The sequence below is a fragment of the Balaenoptera physalus genome (assembly GCF_965194825.1).
Source record: "Balaenoptera physalus genome assembly, chromosome: X".
In the NCBI taxonomy this organism is placed as follows: domain Eukaryota; kingdom Metazoa; phylum Chordata; class Mammalia; order Artiodactyla; family Balaenopteridae; genus Balaenoptera; species Balaenoptera physalus.
In genome coordinates, this window is record NC_138903.1 from 98,751,480 (window position 1) to 98,777,162 (window position 25,683).

Here is a 25,683-nt window from a genome sequence, read left to right on the forward strand (position 1 = left end):
GTTTTTAAAGTTACTCGATATCTCTGAGACACAGGTTGAAGGGAGAGCTAAAAAGAGGAGGATTGATTGAAAGTATGTATAAGGAAAAATTACATCCCAAAAGCTCCTTATCCATTCAAACAAGATTCAAGTTTTAATACAGTATTCTATTTCACTGCTTGGAGGGTCAATGGGTGCTTCTTGCTGTTAAAGAAGCTTGTTGACTTAGCTGAAAGAAAAACAATGATTTCAGTTAAAAAAAAAAGATTCAAGTTTTACTTTCTACGGTAATTAAAACATCTTTCCAGAAAAGAAGCTCTAGTGCTGGAAACAATAGGCATAGCTGAGGGCTGGATTGTGAACTTTAGTGAAAATGGGGATTGAATCTCTATTTACTAAATAGTAAGACTGCCCTCTGTCACCTTTCTGCTGGCTGATTTCTAAGATATTTTCAGCTGAGCAGACTGGAGGATTCTGTAGAAGCTGACCAACACAAGTGTAAAGCCCTACAGACACTGATATTTGGGGTCTCCCATTAAAAAGATTGAATTTCTTTCCAGTTACTCCCCAGTGAAGCTCAACAATCCATAAGTCCCAACAATGGAGACAGAACTTCTTTTTTGTGCCTCACTCTTAAATATTTATGGCTGACCAAATCCCTAGATATTTGAGTAAATTTTCTAAAATGAAAGACAGAGATCAAAACAACAACAGCAGCAGCAACAAAAGTCAAAGAGAAAAGAAACAAAACTATAATAACATCTTCAGAGAAATGAGGTAATACTAAATTCAAGACACAAGAACAGTGTTCTGTAAAAATGGAACTTTCAACGAATGAGAAAGAGCTCTTAGGAATTCAAAATATAGTAGTAATCCTAAAAATCAATAGAAGATTAAAAATTTTAAATTGATGAGCTCTCCTAGAAAGTAGAACAAAAAGAAAAAGAAATGGAAAATAGAGAAAAGATGAGAAAGTTCAAGGATTCAGTACTGGAGGGCCAAATTAGACCAAAATAAGTTCCAGAAAGAGAGGACAGAAAAAGCAGAAGGAAGGAAATTACTAAAGAAATAACACAAGGGGGCTTCCCTGGTGGCGCAGTGGTTGAGAATCTGCCTGCCAATGCAGGGGACAAGGGTTCGAGCCCTGGTCTGGGAAGATCCCACGTGCCGCGGAGCAGCTGGGCCCGTGAGCCACAATTACTGAGCCTGCGCGTCTGGAGCCTGTGCTCCACAACAAGAGAGGCCGCGATAGTGAGAGGCCCGCGCACCGCGATGAAGAGTGGCCCCCGCTTGCCACAACTAGAGAAAGCCCTCGCACAGAAGCGAAGACCCAACACAGCCATAAATAAATAAATAAACAAATAGTTTAAAAAAAATCTTTAAAACAGAAAATAGCTCCAATATTTTAAAAAAAAAGAAAAAAAAAAAGAAATAACACAAGGAAAATTCCTAGCACTGCAGGATATGAGTATACAGATTACAAAGGTCTATCATGTATCCAGAACAGTGAATGAGAAAATAATTCTCAGTAACATACATCATAGTGAAATTTCAGAAGATAGAATAAACAAGATTTTAGAAGCTTCCTGAGAGAAAAAAACAGGTCATATACAAAGTATCACAAATAATATTAGGAACAAACTTCTAAACTGTATCCCTAAAATCAAGAAGACAAGTTTTTAGGGAAAAGTCATTTCCAACTGTGAGAGGATGAATAATGCCTCCCTCCAAAGATGTCCTTGTCATAATCCCTGGACCTGTGGATATGTTACCTTACATGGTAAAAGGGATTTTGCAGATGTGATTAAGTTAAGGATCTTGAGATGAGTGATTATCCTGGATTTTCTGGGTAGGACCAATGTAATTAAAAGAATTCTCATAACAGGGAGGCAAGAAAATCAAAGTAAAAAAAAGGAGATGTGAAAACTTAAGCATGGGTTGGAGTGATGTGTTTTGAAGATACAGGAAGGAGCCATGAGCCAAGGAATGCAGGTGGCCTGTAGAAACTGGAAAAAGGAAGGAAAAGGATTCTCCTTTAGGGCCTCTAGAAGGAAAGAGCCTTGCTAACACCTTGACTTTAGCCCATTGAAAATGAATTCAGATTTCTGGTCAAAATAGAATAAATTTTTGTTGTTTTGCGCCACTAAGTTTGGGGTAATTTGTTACAGCAGCAATAGGAAACTAACAAACCAACCTAGAATTCTATATCAGTCTAACAACCGGATGAGAGATTAGAACAAGGTGTTTTCAGACATGCAAAAATCTTGAAAAAATTTATCATCTTTCTCAGGAAGTTATTGGAGGATATTTGTCCACCAAAATGAGGAAGTTAAAGGAAAAGTGAAGGGAACATAGGGTATAGAAAATGGGATCCAATACAAGAGAAAGGCAAAAGGAATTTTCAAGATAACAGTGAGAGGATACCCCAGGAAGACAGCTATTCAGAAAGATAAACCAGCTCAAACTGAAACAGGATAAAAATCCCTATCACAGACATCTTTAATTAAAAAAAATGAAAGTTATAGTTACCCTGATGTATGTGAACATACAGAGAGGAGCTGTATGGATTTCTTGGGAAGACCTGTTTGGGTATGAGTAAGTGATAGATTCAGAAAAAAGAATCCTAAGCAAATAAAAATTAAATAAAATGTAGCAGAACAAAATGTTTATAGGATAGGAAATGTAATAACATACTCAATACATAGTTAAACTCTGAATAATGTTTACAAAGTCATAGTAATATAATCACTGAATACTTATTTTACCAAGAATTTGGGGAGGAAGGGAAGTATGTGTTTATGGGTACATAAGAGAGTCAAATTGCCACCTTTCATAATAGAAAGTCAATAGATATTATCTAAAAAGCTGAAAAATCAAGAAATAGCTGTGGAAAATGAATGTTGCCTACCATTTCAGTAAACAAAGGGTGTTGCAGCCATCAAACCATCAGCCACTGCAGCCCCCCACAACGGTGCACCATGAGGGGAACTGAGAATGGAGAAAAGCTGAATACTGGCCCCAAATAGTTAACATGCATATCAAAGGAATAATTTTGATGAGCCCAGACTCTTGCATCTTCCCATACATAGAAAAGTGCTAAATTCATTACCTTGAGATGTCTGTTTTTTTGTGATTATCAGTAACTTTTGATGTTCGACTACATGTTTTTTTGCTTTTAGCAAAAACTGCTATATATCCTGGCTCCTCCCTTACCTCTTTGGAACAGTTCCTCAGAGCTATCTGAGAGGCTGTTTCCCAGGCTATAGTCCTCAATAACATCCCAGAATAAAACATAACTTGCAACTTTCAGGTTGTGTGTTTTTTTTCAGTTGACATAGCAATATAAGCATGTTATCGATACATAGAAACATGGTAGTAAATATTATAGGGAATAGCTAAAATTGTTTAAAGTTATTGCCCTTTGGAGTGAGAATCAGGAACGGAGAGGGATAGGACAGAGAACTATTGTTTTTTACTGTACTATTTTAAAAAAACAACAACAACAACTATGTACATGGTATCAATTTAATAAAATTAAAATTTTACTTTAAAAATGAGTTATTCCCATGAACAATACATTTTTGTGCTTAGCTTAATTCTTCTGAGATGCATTGTGGGCATATTCTAATCTAGAAAGCACAGTTTTTAAGATAGGTAAAAATCCTCTTACATACATTGGCACATTTGCACTTACTCAATTCTTGAAGGATACAAATAAAAATCGTTGCTATGACCTATAGGGCTTGTTTAACTCTCTAATCTCATTGCATGCCACCGATTCCTTTGCCTATTATGCTCTACCTACACTGTCCTTTTTCATTTCTCTTTTCAAACAAGAAAAGCACCTTTCCTGATGACCTGTCCACAGTCTATTCACTTTGCTTGGAAGGCTATTCCCTCAGTCTTCTCCTGGTTGGCTCCTTATCTTTCAAGCCTCAGCTTAAATGTCACTTCTCCAGAGAAGCTTTCTTAGACCATTGAATATAAAGTCGGTTCCCACGCCACCTCACCTCTCCTGTTATTCTCTTGCATTTCTCAGTTTTTTATTGCACTTTATCACAACATATTTGCATGCTTGTGTGTTTTCATTAGATTCTAAGCTGTCTAGTCTATCTGTGTGTAGCAGAAGGACTTGTACATAGTAAGTGCTCAATGAATATTTTTGAATTAATTTGTTTTTATTAAGTGATCTGTCCATGCCTCTGATATTTATAAAAAATGGAATGTTATATTCTGTAGTTTTGGCTATAAGTTAGCAAAAATTAGATAGAGAATTAAGTAAAAACAAAATAAAACAACTCAGACCTTTTTGAAAACTTGAGTTCTTGAAAAACATCCAAGTCTTAACATCTTTTGTCTCATCTGAGTACTAGCCCTCTATCATATAATGGATTCTAAACAATGTCTGGTATTATGTTTCATTCAGTATAGTCTCCTTTAATCAAACATTTTATCATTTGTAGTTAAGCTGATTATGATAAGTTTACGCAACAGGGGCTTAATTAACATCACTGATCCATACAGGAGGCATATACTCATATAATTAGGATCACATAAATGTCTTTTCCTTCTTCCAAAAATACTTGGTAATAAGATGTATAACTTAGTCTTATAGTCACAATAATAGAATTAAATGCTTCATTTAGGTGACTTGTTCCATACTCAATTGGACTTTACTTTAAAAGAGCGTTTCATGGTCTTTGATCTTTGTCTTTGTAGCCTAGGAAGGAATGTGAGGTAAAAATCACAAAGGTTCACTTTAATTATTTAAGTAATATTGTAGTTTTGATATGATTTGTAGCATAATTTTTTATAAGCAGCAATTTTACGTACAGATAGGATTTGTAAAAATCTTTCAATTTAAGTCTGATAAAAAGAGATCAGACATATAATTTGTCTACCACATTGCTTGTCACATTAGGAGTGCTCAATAAAAATTAGCTTTTTTCCCTGCCTGTGATAACTCAAGTAGTGGTACAGTCAACTCTCATTCATTACAATTCATTAAAACCTCAATTTTATACTTGTGTTTTTTTAACCTAAGCCAAAGACCCTGATCTGATTTATTTGAACTCATTGTTTCTGCTTCTTCATATTTTCTTTCATATCTTTTTTTGGGTATCCTTTTGAATCTTGATTTTATCAGCTCTCTTGCACACTCTTGGGTAAATGAAGAATTTCATTCTACTCACTAGGATCTTGAAGAAACTAGGAAACCTAGTTGGAATCTTTTAAACATGGTTGAAAGAAAAATATCTATTAATAAACTGTAGAAGAGGAAAAAAATCTTTCTTGTCCCTCTACCCTTCTCCAGGTGGGGCTTTGTAATTAGACTGACAAAAGACAGATTAACAAGAGAACAACAAACGGAAGTTTACTAACATGTGCATCAGGCGTATGCTCCAAGTACTCAATGATGAGTAACTGAAAGGGGTTGTTAGAGCTTGACCTAATACAGCAGCTTAAAATAACAAAACATTCTTAGAGAACTGACAAGACAAAGGAAATGGACTTTGAGTTTTTTGGGTGGCAAGTTGGGAGAAGGTAAATATATGGAGGAACTAATGGATCATAAGAGCTAGTTAGTAAAGTTTGTTATGTAGGTTCCTCTGATGCTGATTCCAGGCTGTAAGGGTCTAGAGCTGTCTCTGGTGGTTAACTTCTGTCCTTCCTGGTACAGAGGGGAGGTGCATACCCTTACGACTACTACTTTTAGGCAAATAAGGGTAGGGCAGAGAGTTTTTCTTGTATCTGCTTCTTCTCAATTGCCTTCAGCTCAAAATAATTCTTATGTCAAAGTGCCATATTTTGCAGTAGCATGTTCTGCTATCTCTTTAAAATTAAACAATTTTCTTTATGGTTCTCCAAAAATTGACTCTATTATAGTAAAATTTTGATTTGACCAGTGTAGGCAAGAAATAATTATTTTTGCGTCCCTAACAGTAAGACAATCACCATCAATAATATTTGGAAGGGGGAGGAGGAAAGGGAGAGCCAAGTTCTGGTAACTCTTCAAGAACACAATGGATCCACAAAGCAGAGATTAAAAACAAATGTTTTAGAATATGCAACTTCTCAGCTTTGATAAAAGACATTTACTTTAATAATAAAGGATATATAGAAACTTTTGATGAATGATGAAAAATTAAAGAAATAAATCTAAACACAATAGTTAGGCAGCTCAAGGATTCTATAACGTGCTGTGTTTAAAAGATTAAGAAGAAACATTTCTGGTTTATCAGACTTTAAAAGTCATATTGCTGTTATTACTTTATACTGTAATATAGATACCAATACTGTAGGCTCATCATTAAAGGATAAGTCAGCATAGTATGCCTTGACAAGCATCTGGAGGGTTGGATTCAACCCTCTGCTATTATTATCTTGAGAAAAAAATCACAATCTATTTGAATCTCTGTTTCCTGTCCATAAAATAAAACCAATGAATTCCATGGTTTCTTAATTCTAAAAGTCCACAGGACTTCCCTCATGGTGCAGTGGTTAAGAATCCGTCTGCCAATGCAGGGGACACAGGTTCGATCCCTGGTCCAGGAAGATCCCACACGTCGCGGAGCAACTAAGCCCATGCGCCACAACTACCGAGCCTGCGCTCTAGAGCCCGCGAGCCACAACTACTGAGCCCGCGTGCCACAACTACTGAAGCCCCCATGCTTAGAGCCGTGATCCGCAACAAGAGAAGCCACCGCAATGAGAAGCCTGCACACCGCAACGAAGAGTAGCCCCCGCTCGCCGCAACTGGAGAAAGCCCGTGCGCAACAATGAAGACCCAACACAGCCAAAAATAAATAAATAAATAAATAAAATTAATTAAAAAAAATAAAGTCCACAAAACTTTGATCAGCCTATGAACAAAACCATATATTCTTGAGATAGAAAAGGCACTATGTTTTATTTACCTTTGTATTCCCCACAGGGCCTAGCATGGTACCTAATAATGTAACTCTTTTTTAGTTCAATAAACATTTATTTTACGTCCCTAGGTTCCAGGGACAGCACTAAATTCTGGGAATTCAGAGATGACTTAGACATGGTCTCCACTCTTTCAGGATTTTACCATCCAGAGGAAGAAAAAAGTATATAGGTAATTTAAACATAAAGAATTATGACAGAGGTAGGCAAAGAACAATATTTGCACATAATGCACATACCTTACAAGGGTCAGAGAAGGGCTTCCTGGAGGAACTTGCACCTCTGATGAATCTTGAAGGATTAGCTAACCATATTGATAGGGAGGGAGAGGAAACAGCAAGAGCAGAAACAAAAAAATATAAAAAGAATATGAATAAATTAATATGGCATACATTCATCACAATTTCATTCTGAATTATTTAAAAAATAAAATAGATCCTCATTTACATAAAACCAATACGAAACCACCCTAATCATAAGGATAACTAATGCTACTTTATTTTCCATATTTCCTTCAGATTCTCAGCAATAGCTCCATGCTTATTTTATCTGGGCAAGTATATACGATATTTCTTCTAAAATGCATGTCAGAAAACCTGGGTTTCAAATGTCATGAAAAACTGAAAGATTTTGAAATGGGGGGAAGGAAAGGATTACTGGGTAGCTTACGGAAGGCTGGGCATTGCCTAGTACATCCTTCCTGGTTATCTGACTCTGTAGTGTTCTGAGCCTTTCATTGGATTAGAAAGAGTCCTGGAAATCTTGCCTCAGTCCACTGGTGCTGTCTGAAAGTTATCTAAGTGATGTCAGCTCAGAAGCCTATTCTTTGAAGTAGCAATAATGTGAAGTACCTGGTACGGTCCTTTTCCATGAGGCTCTGAGATTGTTCTTCTTTGTTGAAGATACAAATTCTAGCCTGTAGTAGAATCTTCGGGTAAGCTTTAGAGTAAAACAAGAACATTAAGAGATTTAATGGCTGTGGTTAATTTATTACTATTGCCAATTCTATCATAATAGAGGAGTAAAATTCTGTATTGGAGTCCAGTATGTAACTATTTCATAGGAGTTTTGATGAGGGTTATTCCTGAAGGTAAAACAGTATTATGGAGGGCACATCCGTCATGGAGGGCACTGACAAATTGCTGGGGACTTCCCGTAAAGCATGCAATTTCTGAAATTTTTATACTAATATTTTACCAAACAAACGTAATTTAGGAAAGGCTGAATGTCCCTTCTGATCTGACAACTTTTCCCATGCAACTTTACTATAGTAACAAATTAAACAAACCTAATTATTTCCAGTATCTTTTTATATAAGGTGGCAGCGCAAATCTTTGTGATTCCAAAGGCCCTCTGAGAAGTCTTAGAGGTTTTATGCATAAAAGTTTTAGTTTTATGTATGTAATATATTCTGAAAATTTTATTTTATGTGTCCTAAATTTAGGAACTGATTTTGGGAAGACAAAATTAAGGGTTCTCAGAGGAGATTTGGTCACTTGATTAGATAGGATCATGAGTGACTGAGAAACAATGCTTCCCTTCCTATTTAATCCAAGTACAAATAATGCATTTAAAAAAAAATGTAACACTATTGTAAGTGAAGAGTCGCATTCTATGGGTATTTTCCCCTTAAATAATCAGGGACACAATAAAGACAACTTAAGTGATAGAAGATTATTCTTGTAAGACACAGAATCTTTGCTATTTAGGCAGATTACATGTAAGGCAAAGAATAATCTTTCAAATCGTAGGTGGAAGCATTAATTACTAAATAAAGGAAACAACCCCATCTAAACTGAGAGAATACTCTAAACATTTTAACGTATTTCGTAGCTTCTTTTCAGACTCAGGTATTATAAACGAAGGCAAATAAAATTCACTTTCTAAGTTTTGTCATTTTTTTTTAATACTCTCATATTCCTTTACAGGATCTGTGAGGTCAAAATAATTTTCATAATAATATTAAGAAGTTATGTGGTTTTTTTTGACTCTCATCCTCTCAAATTCATGAAATTTGGTGTCAAGAAAGGGGTAGCAGTGTACCATGCCTCACATGAGTATAGAGTGGAGTTTTCCAGAGGTTTTGTGATGTGCGATAATGCAATGGATTAAATGCCAAAGCAGATACAAGCATCCAGCTTTCTTCTGTAAGGCAAGATAGTAAACAGATTTGCAAAAATGTGAAACATGCCATTCTTTTCATGAAAATTTTTGTTTCGAAAAATATAGTTATTTTTCAGAAAAAATAGGTCATTTATGTCAACATGCAACGTGCTAATCATTACTACTTTCCAATGAATCGATAAATATTTTTAAATTTTCTCATATTTTAGTCTCTAATATGGTTAATTTCAATAGTTATAACTAACATTATAATCCACATAAACAAAAGCTCTTTGAGGTTCTCAATAATTTTTAAGCGTATAAAGGGTTCTGGAACCAAAAAAGCTGCTTCAGGAAAAAAAAAAACTATTCTTTTTCCTTGAAAAACAAAAGCACATATACTGTTGTAATTCTCTGTCACTGTTAGTCCTTGAAGAGCCTCAACCACCCATACTAATTATAACTTTTAACGAAAGTGACTAATTTCTAATTTAAAGAGAAAAGTGCAGGGTGGATATAATTGAGAACTGTCTGGCATATATAAGCATGTTAACAGACTAGCAGAGTTTAAGACTACACATGACAAAACTTTCTATAGCCACACAAATCCTTTTGATAACTTCCTAAAGTGGAAAAAAATGAACAAATTGATTACACAACTCCAAGATAGAGCTTCTCCACAGCATTTCAAATAAGAAGCAAAAATATATAAACTTAGAATTAGGCTTAGTTTAAATCAATGTTGCAATATTCTATTTTACTTAAAAAGTATCCAGCTGTGCAACAATTATCCATTAATTAACTCAATTTAATGTCAGTACACACTTTTTTAAAAGGTGCTTAAAGATCTTGGAAATTATCTTCAAGCTGGCATACCAGGAAGCATAGTTACTGTTGAAATAAAGTTTGTCAGAATGCTGATTTAATGTAGTTGAAAAGAAATTTACATTTTTCATAATCATAAACATTTTTAGAAATAATGTTAATTTATTTGATAAGTAAGCCTGTGTAAGTTTAGGAAAAATACACCCAAGTAAAATAAAATGCATACTTAACACTGACAAAACAGAGAAAAGACTTAATTACCAAAATTTTATATTAATTATGTAATCTTGGGTTCTTAAAATGTTTCTGGATCAATTTCTGCAAGAAGATGTTTTATTAAAGTCTAGAACATTTAAAGTATTAATGTAACCAAGCAAGGGCTTGTGTGCCCATGCCACAGAAAGCCAAACTCTGACAGTGGGAGTTTGCAGCAAAGTAAGGGTTTATTTGCAGGGCACCAAGCAAGGGAGTGGGATACAAGTCTCAGATTCACTCCATCTTGGTCTCTGAGTTGGAGATGTTTTGAAGGGGAAGAACAAAGAAACTGGAATTAATCATTGTCTTGTGATATTTCTGTGACATTTCTCAGGCATGATTTCAGGAGTCAAGATGTCTCTGGTTTAGGATTCTCTGGCCATGTGGTCCATGGCTCAGGGGTCTGTGAGCTCATCTTGCCCTGGAGAAACAACCTGAGTTTTTACCGTAATGATATCTACAACAACAGCAATTTTAGTCACCTGACTCTGGTTGGTTAGTGGTCAGTTAGCATAGGATTGAGGTCAGAGGGCACAAGAAAGGGAAAAAAGTTTTGAATAGATAGATTAATCATTAACTCGGTAAGGAAACTGTTTTAGCGGGGCTCAGTTTCATTAGATATTCAATTTTCTTATTTTCTGGAAATTTAAGACTATTCAATTTCTGTATGTGCTTATTCTCTCTATGACCTCATCAGAACAGTGCTCCTTTAATTTATATCTTCCAGATACAGGAAAAGATATCAAGGACACAAGATCTTTCTGAATTACAGAATATTTTGGAATATTTTTTGTCTTTATATTCCAATAAATATTCATACTTTATTCCTCTTATTGGGCAGAAAATATGCTTATATTTTATTATTTAGCCATGATCTTTCTACATTTATTGTTATTATGAAACTAGTTTTATTAATTCATGAAATTTGGTACCAAGAAAGGGGTAGAGCATACCACCCCTCAAAAAGACATGTACTCAAGCTACAAGATTTAGAGAAACAGTCTTGTTAGAAATAGGCTTAATAGGTTTTTTTAGCCCATGTTCTAGGCTTAATTCACCTCCAATCCTTCTCGTGTTTAAGAGTTTCTTCTCATACCTTCCCTTCTGTATTTAACCAGGCAGAGCAAAACATCCATATTAGCTAAACTGAAATTTTAAGTAGGAAATACAGAAAACATTAGAATGAGATAAAGCAGGCAATGATCTTAGTAATGGTGGTAGGACAAAGAAGAGGAGTCTTGAGAAATCGCCTCTCCCGTACCTGATTGCCTAAGTATAATATATATGTGGTATTTATTCATGCTAATGTATAATTTTATATTTTATTATAATTTAAATTTATGGTAATTCTACGTTTTAAATGGTTCAATGGATGGGTTCAATGACAGAGATGTAGGCTTCAGGCCTTAAAGCCTCTATTTTACACACAATGCTTGCTAATGGAGATTACCGTTTCTCTGCAGCTTCCAAGACTCTGTAGGGCTCTGGCTTCTTGAGAACCACAGTTGGAAGAAGAGCCCAGGCTAATGAGCGATTTTTTTTAAGACTGATTGATTGATTGATTGATTGCTATGTTGGGTCTTCGTTTCTGTGCTAGGGCTCCCTCCAGCTGGGGCAAGTGGGGGCCACTCTTCATCGCGGTGCACCTGCCTCTCACCGTCGCGGCCTCTCCTGCTGCGGAGCACAGGCTCCAGACGCGCAGGCTCCGTAGCTGTGGCTCATGGGCCCAGTCGCTCCGCGGCATGTGGGATCTTCCCAGACCAGGGCTCGAACCCGTGTGCCCCACATCAGCAGGCAGACTCTCAACCACTGCGCCACCAGGGAAGCCCTAATGAGCGATTTTTAAAAAGCACTTTTTTTTCAGATGCCCTCAACAGACTTGAAGTAAAACCGTCGCTCAAATGTATCTTGGCTAAAGAATTCCAAACTTCTATATCATTAAAAGATCTGTGGTACCCGAGCAAGGATGCAAACACAAGGGTGAGAGGCTTCATGATTATTTTTTTAAACCCCACTTTTGAAAAAAATAAATTTGTCAATCCCCACCTTCTTAACTGTGAGGGTCCCATGAGCTTCTACACGCAAAGGGCTTAAAACAGTGGCCCGCACATAGGCCAGGAACACTCTTTGCTCCCTACCCATCACCGGCGACACAGATCAGGTGGCTGCTGCCCCCTGGCGGCCAAGGCCGACTTCCGCCCTCCGTACCTAGCGCAGTTGCGGCGTCCACGTGGGCTCCACGGCGTCCACGTGGGCTCCGCGGCGTCCACGTGGGCTCCGCTACGTCACATCCGGCCCTTGATATTCGGGGTTGTGGCTCACGCGCGATGAAGTGCGTGTTTGTTACTGTAGGGACCACCAGCTTTGACGACCTTATTGCGTGTGTATCGGCGCACGACAGTTTGCAAGTGAGTGGGGAAGGCGAGCGGGAGGCGGGAGGCGGGAGGCGGGAGGCGGGAGGCGGGAGGCGGGAGGCGGGAGGCGGGAGGCGGGAGGCGGGAGGCGGGAGGCGGGAGGCGGGAGGCGGGAGGCGGCGGGACTCCCCGCGCTGAGCTCGCCGCTCGCCGCTCGCCGCCGCCAGCCTGACCATTAACCTCGGTAACCTTGCCTGACTGTTGCATTCGGGAGGAATCCCCGGCAGCTCAACCTCTGGTGCCGCCGCTCCTCAGCCGGCTCCTCCCCGCGCCTGACTGGGCTCTCCTTCAGCTCCCCCGCTCCTTAGGGTCCTCCGCCTCCTCTTCCCGTTCCCCACAGCTTTGCGGGGCCGCTCCTCCCCGTCCTTTCTCCGGCTTCTTCTTTCTCCCGTATTTTCTCCACGGATTCTCCGCCTCCGCCTCTCCGTCCTCCGGCTTCGCCCCTCCTTCCAGCGGCTCCACCTCTCCGAGCCGGGGCTCCGGCCCGCCTCCCGGGCCCGGGCCTGCGCCTGTGCCCGCCTCGCTGGCCGCTCCTTGGGGCCGCGCGGTCGACGCGCTCCGTCGGGTTCTGCCCGGCCCGACCCGGCCGGACCGCTCGGCGCCCTGCCCCGGCCCTGCCCCGCCGCGCTCGGGCCGCGGTCTCCGTGCCTTACCTCCGGCTCAGGCACTCTCGCGGCCGGCGTCCCCGCGCGGCGCGGCGTCCCCCAAGCGCGCCCTCTCCTTAGGGCTCGTGGTTCGCGCAGCCCCAGCTGTGTGCTATGACGACGCTGTTCCTTGCCCTCCCTCCCTAGTTTGCGACGCTTTTTTCAGAGTCTTTGCGTTGGTCTCCTAGTTCTTGCTGGGCCATTTCTGTCACGACGGGATGACCTGGGGCGTTTAGATCCCTTAGGGCTAGTGAGATGCCAAGTCGGGGCCCGGGACGGGGGAAAAAGGAGCCGTTTGAAAAACTAACGGGCTCCATCCAGTTCGACTGTTCGGCAGCTCGTGCTCCGATTGGGTAGTTTGTTGTCGATATTACTGTTTTTACAGTAGCCTGTTTAAAAGGCCCGTTTTTTCTTTTTTCCCGCTTCAGATAATCCAGAGCCTCGGTTACAACCGACTTGTTCTACAAATAGGTAGAGGAAAGGTGGTACCTGAACCATTCAGTACGGAGTCATTTATTCTGGATGTTTACAGATACAAGGATTCATTGAAAGAAGACCTTCAGAAAGCAGATCTTGTTATTAGTCACGCCGGTAAAGTGCCGTAGAACCGTCCGGTTTGGTTTTTGATATACAAGAAATAAGAACAGAAACTCGAACTTCTCTGATGTAAAATAAAATCACTAGGGTAACTCACTGGTAGCCCTTTTGAATAAAACACTGATTTCAGTATAGCAGTCGGGAACATTATTGGAGAGAATTTATAATTATGGGTGATAGAAAAGTGGGAAATCAATCACTGAAGCCCAACTTTACAGTCAGAAATTCTAAACACAGGCAAAATAATTTATCCAGTGACATGTGTCAAGAGTTGTCAGTTGGAATTAGTATCTGGGCTTAGGTCAGCAGGAATGTTCAGCCAGCTAATTGGTCGGATTGGTCATTGAGAATTTGGCTTTGGAAGACTTTTTACATTTCTATTAAAAGGTTAAGTAGGGCTTCCCTGGTGGCGCAGTGGTTGAGAATCTGCCTGCCAATGCAGGGGACACGGGTTCGAGCCCTGGTCTGGGAGGATCCCGCATGCCGCGGAGCGACTAGGCCCGTGAGCCACAGCTACTGAGCCTGCGCGTCTGGAGCCTGTGCTCCGCAACAAGAGAGGCCGCGATAGTGAGAGGCCCGCGCACCGCGATGAAGAGTGGCCCCCACTTGCCGCAACTAGAGAAAGCCCTCGCACAGAAACAAAGATCCAACACAGCCAAAAATAAATAAATAAGTAAATTTATAAAAAAAAAAAAAAAAGGTTAAGTAATTTGTCCTGTCAGTAAGCGGCAGACAGATAACAGTCTGGTGCTGGCATCGTCTACCCAAAAAGGATTTGTCTGCTCGCTTAGCAGTCTCCTTGCTCCCATTTAAACTATCTAAATGAGTTTAGAGTTAAAAGTTGAATTGACTCAAATATTGTATATGTGCACGTTTGTGGAGATTTATCCTTGATTATTTTGACAAGCAGACTCCTAAGGAGTGGTCAGTTTTCCTTTATTGGTATTTGTCACTACTGAAGGTTTGCTTTTTTACTTGTGTTTGAATAGAAGTGCAGTATGGCTTCATGTACAGTATGTTGAACCTGAATCTTATTTGGATTCAAGGCCCATGCCCAGGGCATACAACTAGAGGGCAAGTTGCAAAGCACTGATATTGTTGGCAGTGATAAAGAACATGTTTTTCAACTCAGGTTTGTAACAACTAGAGACCACTCATAACTATTTTTTGTCATTTTGGATGTTTAATTAAAAGGCTTGATTTGTCGTGTTGCCAACTAAATTTTTCATCTTTTGAGTTCTGGTTATAAGGCCTGGTGAAGCACCGTAACTTTTTTTTAAACTGTGTTAACAAATTTGGTATATTTTCGTAGGTGCAGGAAGCTGTTTGGAGACTCTGGAAAAAAGAAAGCCCCTCATAGTGGTTATAAATGAAAAGTTGATGAACAATCATCAGCTGGAATTGGCAAAGCAGCTACACAAAGACGGGCATCTCTTTTACTGTACCTGCAGGTATACTAGAGACTGATTATTGATCTCTTGTCTTAATTCCTTCCTAGCTATTCTTACCCACCTGCCTAACCCACCTGTATCTTTGATCTCTTACCTTCTCCCACTTAGCAAACATTTTGATTTTCTCACCTGTAAAACCTGCTCATTTGTCTTCTACTTTGACTGTGATATCTGTGTTGTATTTCTTTCAGTGTTTATGCTTATCTCATTGCATGTGAATATCTGAATGTGTGTGTGTGCACGTATCTGTATGTGTTCATCTGGGTGTGCAGGTCTCTGAGAATATAAACTTTTGCGTTCATTATTTTTCATTATTCAAGGAAGGCATTTGCTTATTTTTAATTAAGGTTTTGCCTTCAGTAAATCCACTGGACTCCCTAAATGAAATTTACTCATTCATTCATTCAACTATACCTAATACATGGCAGGCATTGTTTTTGGTGCTGTGGATAACAGTGGTAAACATGACATAAAGTCCCTGCTTTCATGGTGCTTACGTTCTAGTGGTGGGAGATAGACAGTAAACAGTTCATAAATAAGCAATCGAGACAATTTCATATGGTGAAATGTGTTATGAAGAAAATAGGGCAGGGTGATGTGATAGCTGGGGTGAAGACTAATTAGAATGGTCAGGGAAGGCATAACTGGGTATATGACATTTGAGCTGAGACCTGAATAACCAGGAAGAGCCAGTCATGTGAAGCTCTAGAGGCAGAAAGAACAGCAGCAATTGCAAAGGCCCTAAGTTGGGAATGAGCTTGGAGTTTGGTGTGTTTGAGGAACAGAGGGTTAGTGTGGCAGGAGTACAGTAAGCAAGGGAGAGAATGTAGTATGAAGATGAAGCTGGGGTGGGGATAGTTCACAGAAGAGTTCTGATTTTATTCTATGTTTAATAAGAAACCGTGGGAGTATTTTAAGCAGAGGAATTGCTTTATGGTAAGGAGTATTATTTTCTAGAAGTATATTAGAATTCAGCAAGAACTGATCAACATCACAATAGAAGGATGAAGAAAATTGCTGGTTTTCTATTAATTCTTCTTCAGACACTAGAAGCTTGCCAAGGGGTCAGGTCAGTAATTCCCAATTGTTTGACTTTCAAAGCTATCCTAATTTGATGTTTTAAAAAGAAAAGACCTCATAGAAGTATTACAAAATGCATATTTCTTATGTTGTAATAAATTGAAATTAATTTGAAAATAAACCTTAGAAAAAACTGGTTAGAACATAAGCTTTTCTTTTAATTTTATTGCTTCTGTGTTTTAGGCACTCAGTAAATACTTGTTCATTCATTATTTACTGGGCACATACTGTGTGCCAGGCCTTATTCTAGGCACTTGGCATCATCAGTGAACAAAAACAAAGTTTCCTATTCTCATTGAAAGGAGACAGATTCATTGATTGTTCCAGGAGCAATGGTTGGTGTCCTAATCCCTATAATGACGGAGGAGAGGGAATGTCAGGGTGGCTTTGTAATATGGAAGCCATTCTTAAAATATTGTGAGTCAGGGGAGAAGCTAGGTAATCAAAATTATGTGGGCTTCAGATAATGGGCATATCTGTCCTTAGGTAGTTGAGATTGTTAGGGGTTAATACCATTTATGAAGAGGAATCAATGTTCATCTTCCTTGGTTTGTGCAAGTCAATTTTTCCAGACACTTTTGATGAGTATTTTCATTCTAAACATTAAATCAGCTTCGATTTTTATGTTAGTACATTAAAAAGGGGAAAACATTGATTTCATAGACACATCCTGACTCTCTACTCAGGCTGAAAAAGGAGCTGTACAAATCTCCAATTAATTTTTTTCAGTTTTAGAATTATTTTTTTCTTGTATTAATTTCAAGAAAGTCGCATACGTGGATGCCATAAGGAGAATCAGTAATTGGTTGTATTTTTATTTTAGGTATATCATTTATTTGCCCCAAATGTAGGCTGGATGATTGTCTGTTCTAATTTAAGTGGCTGGTTTAATTAAATTTCTGAAGTAATAGTTTTATGTTGTGGGTCTGAACCTTATTTCCAACGTGCATGGCGACTGTATGTTGCTTAGTTATATATGGATTTATGGTAGTAAATTACTAGCAAAAATTATTTCACAATCTTCATGCATGGTCTAGTAGTCTCCCCAGCTTATTGTTCTTGTCTTGCAGCTGTTACTTTTGGTTTCATTTATTCTGTTTTCATAAATTGAGTTTGCTTCAAGTTATATCTGCCCAGTCCTGAGAAGTGTTCCAAAGCCACGTGACCACATCTTTCATGAAATAACATTTCTGAAATATTTCAGTTGACGTAAAAGATAAAATGTTGAATTGCTATTGACATGTAGTGGTCTTTGTATTATTTTATTATTGTGTATACCTATAATATTAAAATACATTGAAATTCACATATACAGTTTGAGAACCATCACAATATTCTTGGACGTTAGATTCAGTCATCAAGTGGGCAGCATTGAATTATGGAATTTTCTCCCATATTACCTAATATTTTTCTTCTTTTGTTTTAGCACGCTTCCTGGGCTGTTACAGTCAATGGACTTTTCAACACTGAAATGTTTTCCTCCTGGCCAGCCAGAAAAATTTTCTGCATTTTTGGATAAAGTTGTTGGATTACAAAAATAAACACTAAACTCTCAACGCTTTAAAAACACCCCTCAAATTCAACTTATGGAATGTGGTTAAATCAAATTAAATACAGAGTATATATTTGTAGAATAATATAAATTAATAAGTCTCCCACATCTGTAGAATGTATAGAAAATTTTATGGTGTGAATGTTAGCATTTGGCTCCAAATTCTAATTGCAATGTCACAAATTTTTTAGATTTTTCCCTAATCTTCATGTTTTAGTAAAAGAAATATGTAGTGAGCATTCACACGTTTTATTCTAGAATCCCAGATGGATTTGGAATCATGAAAAAAAGAATTAAATATGAAAACTTTGACAAAAACCTCAAATGTAGTTAATTTGATATTAGAGTAAAAAATGAAACAGTAACAAACTTGTAAAAAAAAATTGAGTCAGAATCTTCAGCTTCATAATCCAAGGAACCAAATTTTAAAAAAAAGACCAACAAAAATGATGGATTGTGTTCTGTGAAATAAAAAGCTCAATAATTACCTTAAAAAGATTAACTAGCAAGTCAGTTGATCTATTGTACTTCGAGAAACTACTGTTATCCTGAAGAATAGAGTGGAGTGGGTGTGTTCACTGTTTTCCTGTAAAATATGAATAGAAATTGACAAAAATAATCTTGCCCAATGTCAAAGCTTTACTGGTTTGAGAAGAGTAAATCAAAAAGCACTTGTGCCAATAGGACTTGCTGTTATTTTTTAAGGACCCTCCCCCCACAGTGGTATTGAAACATTTACTGTAGCATCATAGAGGAATTTATGCCCTTATAAAATTAGTTTTACAAATGAATAAATGATCTGATGTGCGTAATGGCCTAAATATATGGTTTTAAAATTCACGTAACTCAAAATAGATACTTTATGAAATTCTGATTATGGTAAGTGGTTTCAAGACCTATAAACTAGATTATCCATAAGTATTAATAGTTTTCTGGTAGAAAGTTTAGATATAATTCATCCATAAAAATAGAGCATTCACTATAAAGATTCGTTTTTGATTGTATTATCCCAAAATGTTGAATATTCTAAACATTTTATTTGGGATGCATTATATAATGTTTCTGTAGATTTATTTTCCTGATTGTGTTTTACTTAGGCTAATATTAAAATAAATTCTTACTAATGGTAGAAGGTGGTGGCTGAGAAGTACTCTGGGCAGCAGGAGGATACCAACTTGGATTAAATTTTGCTGAGAATAATCTAAAAAGTGAGTAATCTACACAGTTGAGAATTCACAGCACCATAATCGTAGTTGTATATTAATGTTAACCTAATGCTGTAGGAAAGGCCCTATTCAAATCCATAGAGAGAATTTCACTTTTCTGGCCTCTCTTTTAAATATGTTTCTCTAGTTTGAGAAAAAATGTGGCTTAAAATTTATGTTGATCACTCAGTCTTTAATTACCTTATGTCATGAAGGATTAACCATAGAGAATCAGAAACAAATGAAAGGGTCTACTCAAACATTAGACAACTAAAGAGCAACATAGGGCCCCAAATCCTCTGCTGCTTTCCCACAAGAGCACATAACCCAGATTCCATTATTTCATTTAGCAGAGGCTTAAGCCAGTGGTGTCAATTGTGTGTAGTGACATCTCTTGACTATACCTTTGTAAAATTTTACATCTGTTGTGGGGTTTAAAAATCAAAGGATATCTTAGAACCATTTTGATTTGGCAGGAATCCTCAAGATCATGTAGTCCAATCCCTTCATTTCGCAGATGAGGAAGAAGCCCAGAGGTTACAACTTGTCTAAAATAACAGCCTTTGGCAGCGCTGCCACTAGAAGCAACTTCTTGACTCCCAGTCCTGTGCTCTTTCTACCATACCATAATATATGTTGTAAGCTTTTTGTTTCTTTATATTTGTTTGCCTAGTATTTACTTTAGTTACTTTAATCCCTTCCAAGGGAGATTTTCTTCATTTCCAGAAGTTTAATTATTTTAGTAGGAATTTCACAGTTCACTAAATTGGGTTTTCCTTTGGTGTATTGCAACCTTAGCTGGGACTTAGAAACCGGTGATTCCTGAGTTCTTGGAATCTAGCAAAATGCCACGGTATAGCATTGATACTAGATTGAACAAATAAAGACTTTAAGACAAAGAATTGCAGATTTTTGGAATTGGTAGAGAATTTTAAAAATACCTAGTGCAAACCATTCATTTTACAGATGAGGAAAGAGGCTAGGATAAATTAATTGCCCAATTAGAAGGGTATTTCTAATTGGTCCTTAAGAAAAAATTCATGGTAATAAAAATTCTATTTGAAATATGTACCCAATAAAATTTGTTTAGTTTCATTACCTGACAGGGCTTCAGATTTTTGAAATCAGTGTGTAAGTGCAATGCAGTTTATGTAGCAGTTTTCTCTTGAGAGGTATTTAGATATCCAGGGATGAGGAAGTGAAAGAGAAAGTTTAGTATTTTGAGAAATTCACATCATTGGTAGGTGCAGAGGTGGACAGGTAATAGAAAGTTGATGGATGTTGGAGTAGGTGAAAAGTGATGTGAAGTTATAGTATGCTTGGGAAGTAAGGATTTTAGATGACTACGTGCTTATAATTTGGAAGGAAAGAGAGTTAAGGATTTGGTGTTAGGTAAGATAGTACAACTGATGAACTTGATGCAGGGTTCTGTAACATTGAAAAGTAGTCATCTCAAAGTATTATCAAGTGATTCTAGACACCAAGAACCTGTATCAGAGCACTGCTTTGTATGCTTTTAAAGGCAAATCATGTGGACACAAAGGGCAATATAAAAATGTATACCACTTTGATAATTTGAGGAAGTTTTCCAAGACTAAGGATGTCAGGAATGACTAACAGTAATATAGATATTTTTCTTGGTCCTTTATTATAGTATAAGCACTTAATCCCTGTGATTTATTAAAAATAGGAAATTATCAGAGATGACCAAAAATCTTCATGTGGTCTGAGAAATGGGATGTATGGCCAGATTACTTGAAATTGTTTCTTGGGGAAAGATTTGGACGGGGGTGGTCCTGATAGCTGTGTGGTAATCAATTTTCTGCTGAACAATTAGTACCATATTTTTATGGGGGAGTGGGGAATGAAAAATAACAGTTAACAGTTAACACCTGTTGCCTGCTTAGTATGTATCATGTACTGTTTGAAACATTTTACACAAATGAACTCATTTAATCTTTACAGTATAACTCTATGAAATAGTTACTATTGTTGCATTTTGCAAATGAGGAAACTGAGCTCAGAGCATAATGTGAAAAAGGAGTTATGCTACTTAAGTATCCAAAAGATGGTCTGGGAATTGTAATTGGAACACTGAATTCCAGTATATTTCCATCATTTATGGGGACAGGAGGACTGTATATTTGAAATCAGGGGACTATTCCAAAAAATTTAGATTGTGTGGTAGCCATGGGTATGTAACCTATTTCAGTTTTTACATTGCTATTTAAAAGCATACTGATCGCTACTCATAAAATCCATGTGGAGAAACTCCCAGTCGGTTACCTGTTTGCAACTTACTTACCAGCTCTTTTGTTTTCTCTGTAAATGTGCTTGGGGCTCTATTTTTGGTCCTCCTATATTTTTTCTTGGTATTTTCATCACTCCCAGGGTTTCTACTATTGACTCCCCTGTCTATCCCACAACTGTGATTTGAGCTTCTGCATGGTATTTCCAGTTGCTTATAGGTCATGTCACTCTGTTAATTCTCTTAAGCACCCTAAACTTGATATGCCCCAAGCTAAAATCATATTTCTCCTTTTCATCCTTCTGAGATCCTTATCTCTGTTAATGGTGTCACCATTTAGTCAGTCTTCCAGGCTTTAACTCTTACATCTCCAACCCTTTATATATGATTGGTCACCGGGTACTCTCAGCTTTACTTCCTAAATGTCTCAAGCCCATTTATTTGTTCTCTTAGTTTTTTTTTTTAAACATAAATGCATGATAAGAATCTACTTTTTGTATCAGCAGGACTCAAGACATGATTCCTGCTCTGGAGGAACTCTTAAGTATAGTTGAGGAGGAACTATATATTCATGCGTCCTCTGCCTGAAAAACAGTTGGCTATCCGTAAATGATAAATGCACTTCTGTAACTTAGTATTCTTTTCTCATCTTGATTAGGTATTGCGTCTAGGAAACATTGTCATCTTGCACACATTCATTTCCTACTCTCCTTGACTTCAAAATATCTAGTATGTCTCTTGTTCAGGAGAAAGATGTGACCATCGCATTATATGGTGAAGTTTGTAGGATCAAGCATTTATAGGAATGGCATCTAAAACATAGTAGTGCTGATCCTATGTAATGTTCTAATGGTATTTAAGGGTCTGTCAAAGAATGGTACCTGTTGGGGATTTTCGGACAAACATGGTGTTAAAAATCAGAGGTTTATAAACAGCAGTAGCTATAGTGTTTTCCAGTAAAAGATTACATGGAGAAAGGTTTAGGATAACCACCAAATCACACTTAACTCCTTGTTAAATGGTTAATTCCTTACATGAATATTCTAGCACAATCTTGTATAGTTCTTTGAATTCTTATGATTTTTGTTGGTGGCTAGATAAAAGGTGAGCAAAACAATCTAGCTTCAAACGGGAAAGTAAAACACATGTTTCTTGACGTTGATATTGATTCTTTAAAAATATTTTGAGGGGTTTTTATACCATCATGTCTCATCTATTTTAGTATTTCACTTCTAGATCCTTATTGTCTTTATGAATTTTTACTGTATCCTGGCTGAAATTATTTATTATGATTGATACTCTGTCATGAATTTTTTTATGTCCTCACCGTGTGCCCTGCGGTGGAAGCGTGGAGTCTTAACCACTGGACTGCCAGGGAATTCCAATGTCATGATTTTATTTTGATGGCTACAGTCTTGCTTTCTAAGGCAGTAGTTCTTAAGCTTTTTTGGGGCCATGAAACCCTTCAAAATACTTAAAACTATTGCTTCTCTCTCTACTCACACATATACATATTTTGCTATGAATTTCAGGGAATTTACAGGTACCTTGAGGCCGCCCCAGGTTAAGAATCCCTAGACGGAGGCCAACTTCAGTAATTCCTTGGTCATTGTTCATTAATATTTGATGGTAACTATTAGACTCCTTTATAATTAAACCCTCTGATTAAATACATTTAAGTTTAGTAATTTCCAGTTTTTATAATATAACAAATTATAAATTTTTCTCTTCGTTTAAAACATGCCAAACAACACATTTTGACACCTTAATACTCTAACTCAGTATCTATAATCCATAATGTCTTGTGTAGTACTGTTTCTAATCGATAAAAGGAACTAAATGAAAATTATTTTCGTTTGTAGTAATTATTTTAGGATATATTACATTGGGCTGTCTGGTAAAGCAATACAGTGTTGTAATTTACTCATTTACTGTTAAGTGTGCTTCTAAAGTATTTGCTGAACTGATAGTCACTTTTAGAATGATGTCGGTGAGAGGCCATATATTGCATCTTTGTTACTGTTCATTTCCCCTTTTGTCCAGAACATAGTGGTGGTTTTTCCACTGCTGTATGAAGTGGGTGGATAATACACTCCCCAAATTTAGGAGTGAAAACCATTCCTAAATTTTCAGCCTAAGTAATTTTCTGGATTTCAGTTTTTCCATTTGTGAATTAGTAAAACTGGCTTTCCTCATAGGTGATTTCTAAGACATAAAAACAACTGTGTAGCATGTTTGAAAATAAAAAATGTTGAAATAAGACATTTTCTCTTGGTTAGAGTTTTCGTTTTAAGAAGTAGGAATAGGCTTAGAGATATTTTCCTAGAATTCACAGTATATAGTCCTAAATGATACAGAAAGCAAAATCTTCATTGAATTTCATATTTAAATTCATATTCAGTCTCTAGTTGGGGTTGTAGTTAGAGAATTAAAGTTTACTTAGAGGTTTAAGTGCATGAGTCTTTTCAGTGCATCGAAACAAAGAAAAGAATGTTCTGGTCTTTATTCTCCCTTTCTTCAATCCCCTGTCTGTCTGTAGACTGATTGGACACTGCAAGTAGCTTTAAAAAAACAACAGAAAGCAACCTTCAGTATTTCTGTGTCAATATGATATATTTTTAAAGAGTACTGTTTTCCTTTTTTTCTAATCTGTATTAGAATGCTTCAGGTGGAAGTAGGGAAGAGAGGGAAATGAAAGCAAGTGGCTCTTGGTAATGTTTCTTCTGTTTTGCATATCTGAGCAAGGATAACTGCTCTGGGAAATCAGTTCTTTTTCTTTATTGTCTCCTTCCTAAAACTTGAGGAGGTTGAATAGGGCTGTATTGGCCAAATTTTGTTTTGGAACCATTGTATTTCTTTTCCTCATTAACCTTGCTTTGCTAATTCTGTTTAAATGTTCACCATGAAAGGAAGTGACAGGTTCTAGTTTCAGAGTGCTGTTAAAGCATGTTTTAAAAAAGACAGTTTACCATTATATTTTTCAGTAATGAAAGACCTTAAAAAGGTTCTGTAGAGTTGCAGAGCAATTTCCCCCATTGCCCCCATGTTATTTGGTACTAAAAATAGTTAAATGATTTAGTATTAAGTTTTTAAAAAAATACTAATTGCCTCTTCAGCAGGTTGTTACAAGTCGTTATATCCATGTATCTATTATTGTTAATTTTTTCAGCTTTGTTGAGATATAATTGACATATAACATTGTTTAACTTGTGTAACATAATGATTTGATGTATGTATATAGTGAAAAATGGTTACCACAATAAGTTTAGTTAACATCCATCACCACTTATAGTTACAAATTTTGTTACCTTTAAAAACCTAGGTCTGTTTATTTCATCTGATAAGGTAAGATTTATCATTCATTTTTATGTGGGCCATTCAGCCTCACAATTTGCCAGGATGATATGTTAATCCCCCTATAAGCTATTTTTATGGTTAATGTCGATCACAAGTTTGATCATCTAAAGGGAGGGCAAATCTGTTACCCACCGTTGAATCACAGAGAATCACAGTTCCTTAGACCTGAAAGAGAGCTTAGAGATCATACAGCCCATCTCCTTTATTTTACAGATAAGAAAACTGATGCAGAGATGAAAGTGGCATAACAAAGTTCATAATATTCTTTTCATGGTACCATATTGTCTCTCAGAAATTAAAATAATAACTCAGCATCATTTTTATACATTTACAATTATACATTTGCAACTATACCATATATGTCACAGACAATGTATGCTTTAAAAAAAAAATTCCCGGCATATACCTCATTTAATTGGTTGAAACATGAAGGAGTGTTATCTTAGAATTAAAACTATCAGTATTTATATGTTGTACTTCAAAGAATTTCCCTACTTCATCAGTGAAAGAAGAAATAGGCAATTCCAGTTAAAACAACAAATCCCATTTTCAAGTTGAATTACAGTATGGGAGGTGGTTGTAAAATTAAAGGACGTCAATTTTATGACAGGTCAAATGATAATTATTTTAAGTTATTTTTATTTTCTTCCATTTGTTTTATTTTAATCTGTACCCACAGTACAGTGCTTAAAAGGTCTTTAAGGAAATTATTTTTCTTCCCATTATTTTCAAGAATTTAGGTGAAATTGTTCTGGTTCTTACCATTTTTTTTTCTTTTTTTGACCAAAGAATAATTTCTTAGTGAACCACTTTATTTGGCAGGTAGCAGTTAACAGCAGTCAATACTTAAACACTTAAGTGCTACGCACTTGACATGCAGTATCTTATGTAATTATTCCAACAACCTTAGATTTAGATCACAGAAAAATTCTGGAGTAACATTTCTCAAACTTTGAAAATTTGAAAGCAGTAGCTGTAGCGCATTAAAAAACCATTAGTAACTTGAATGCTAAAGTTACCTGTTTAACTTTGACTTGGCCTTT

The 25,683-nt window shown here is 37.1% G+C and overlaps 2 protein-coding genes across 3 annotated transcripts in view; one reads left to right on the top strand and one right to left on the bottom strand.

Annotated features, from left to right (window-relative positions):
* The window catches only part of DCX (doublecortin), a 364,207-nt gene extending 351,825 nt beyond the window's left edge, over positions 1-12,382 (bottom strand). For both annotated transcript variants that reach the window (XM_082447684.1, XM_082447683.1), the window contains exons 1-2: positions 12,301-12,382; positions 7,149-7,848 (exon numbers count right to left, since the gene is read on the bottom strand). The gene's annotated coding sequence lies outside the window, so the exon portion shown is untranslated. The remainder of the gene's footprint in view (positions 1-7,148; positions 7,849-12,300) is intronic.
* Positions 12,342-25,683, top strand: part of ALG13 (ALG13 UDP-N-acetylglucosaminyltransferase subunit) — a 65,930-nt gene continuing 52,588 nt past the window's right edge. The window contains 3 exon segments of the mRNA XM_082447523.1: positions 12,342-12,500; positions 13,579-13,741; positions 15,060-15,198. Of these exon segments, the coding sequence (XP_082303649.1) occupies positions 12,420-12,500; positions 13,579-13,741; positions 15,060-15,198 (383 nt within the window). The 5' untranslated portion in view covers positions 12,342-12,419.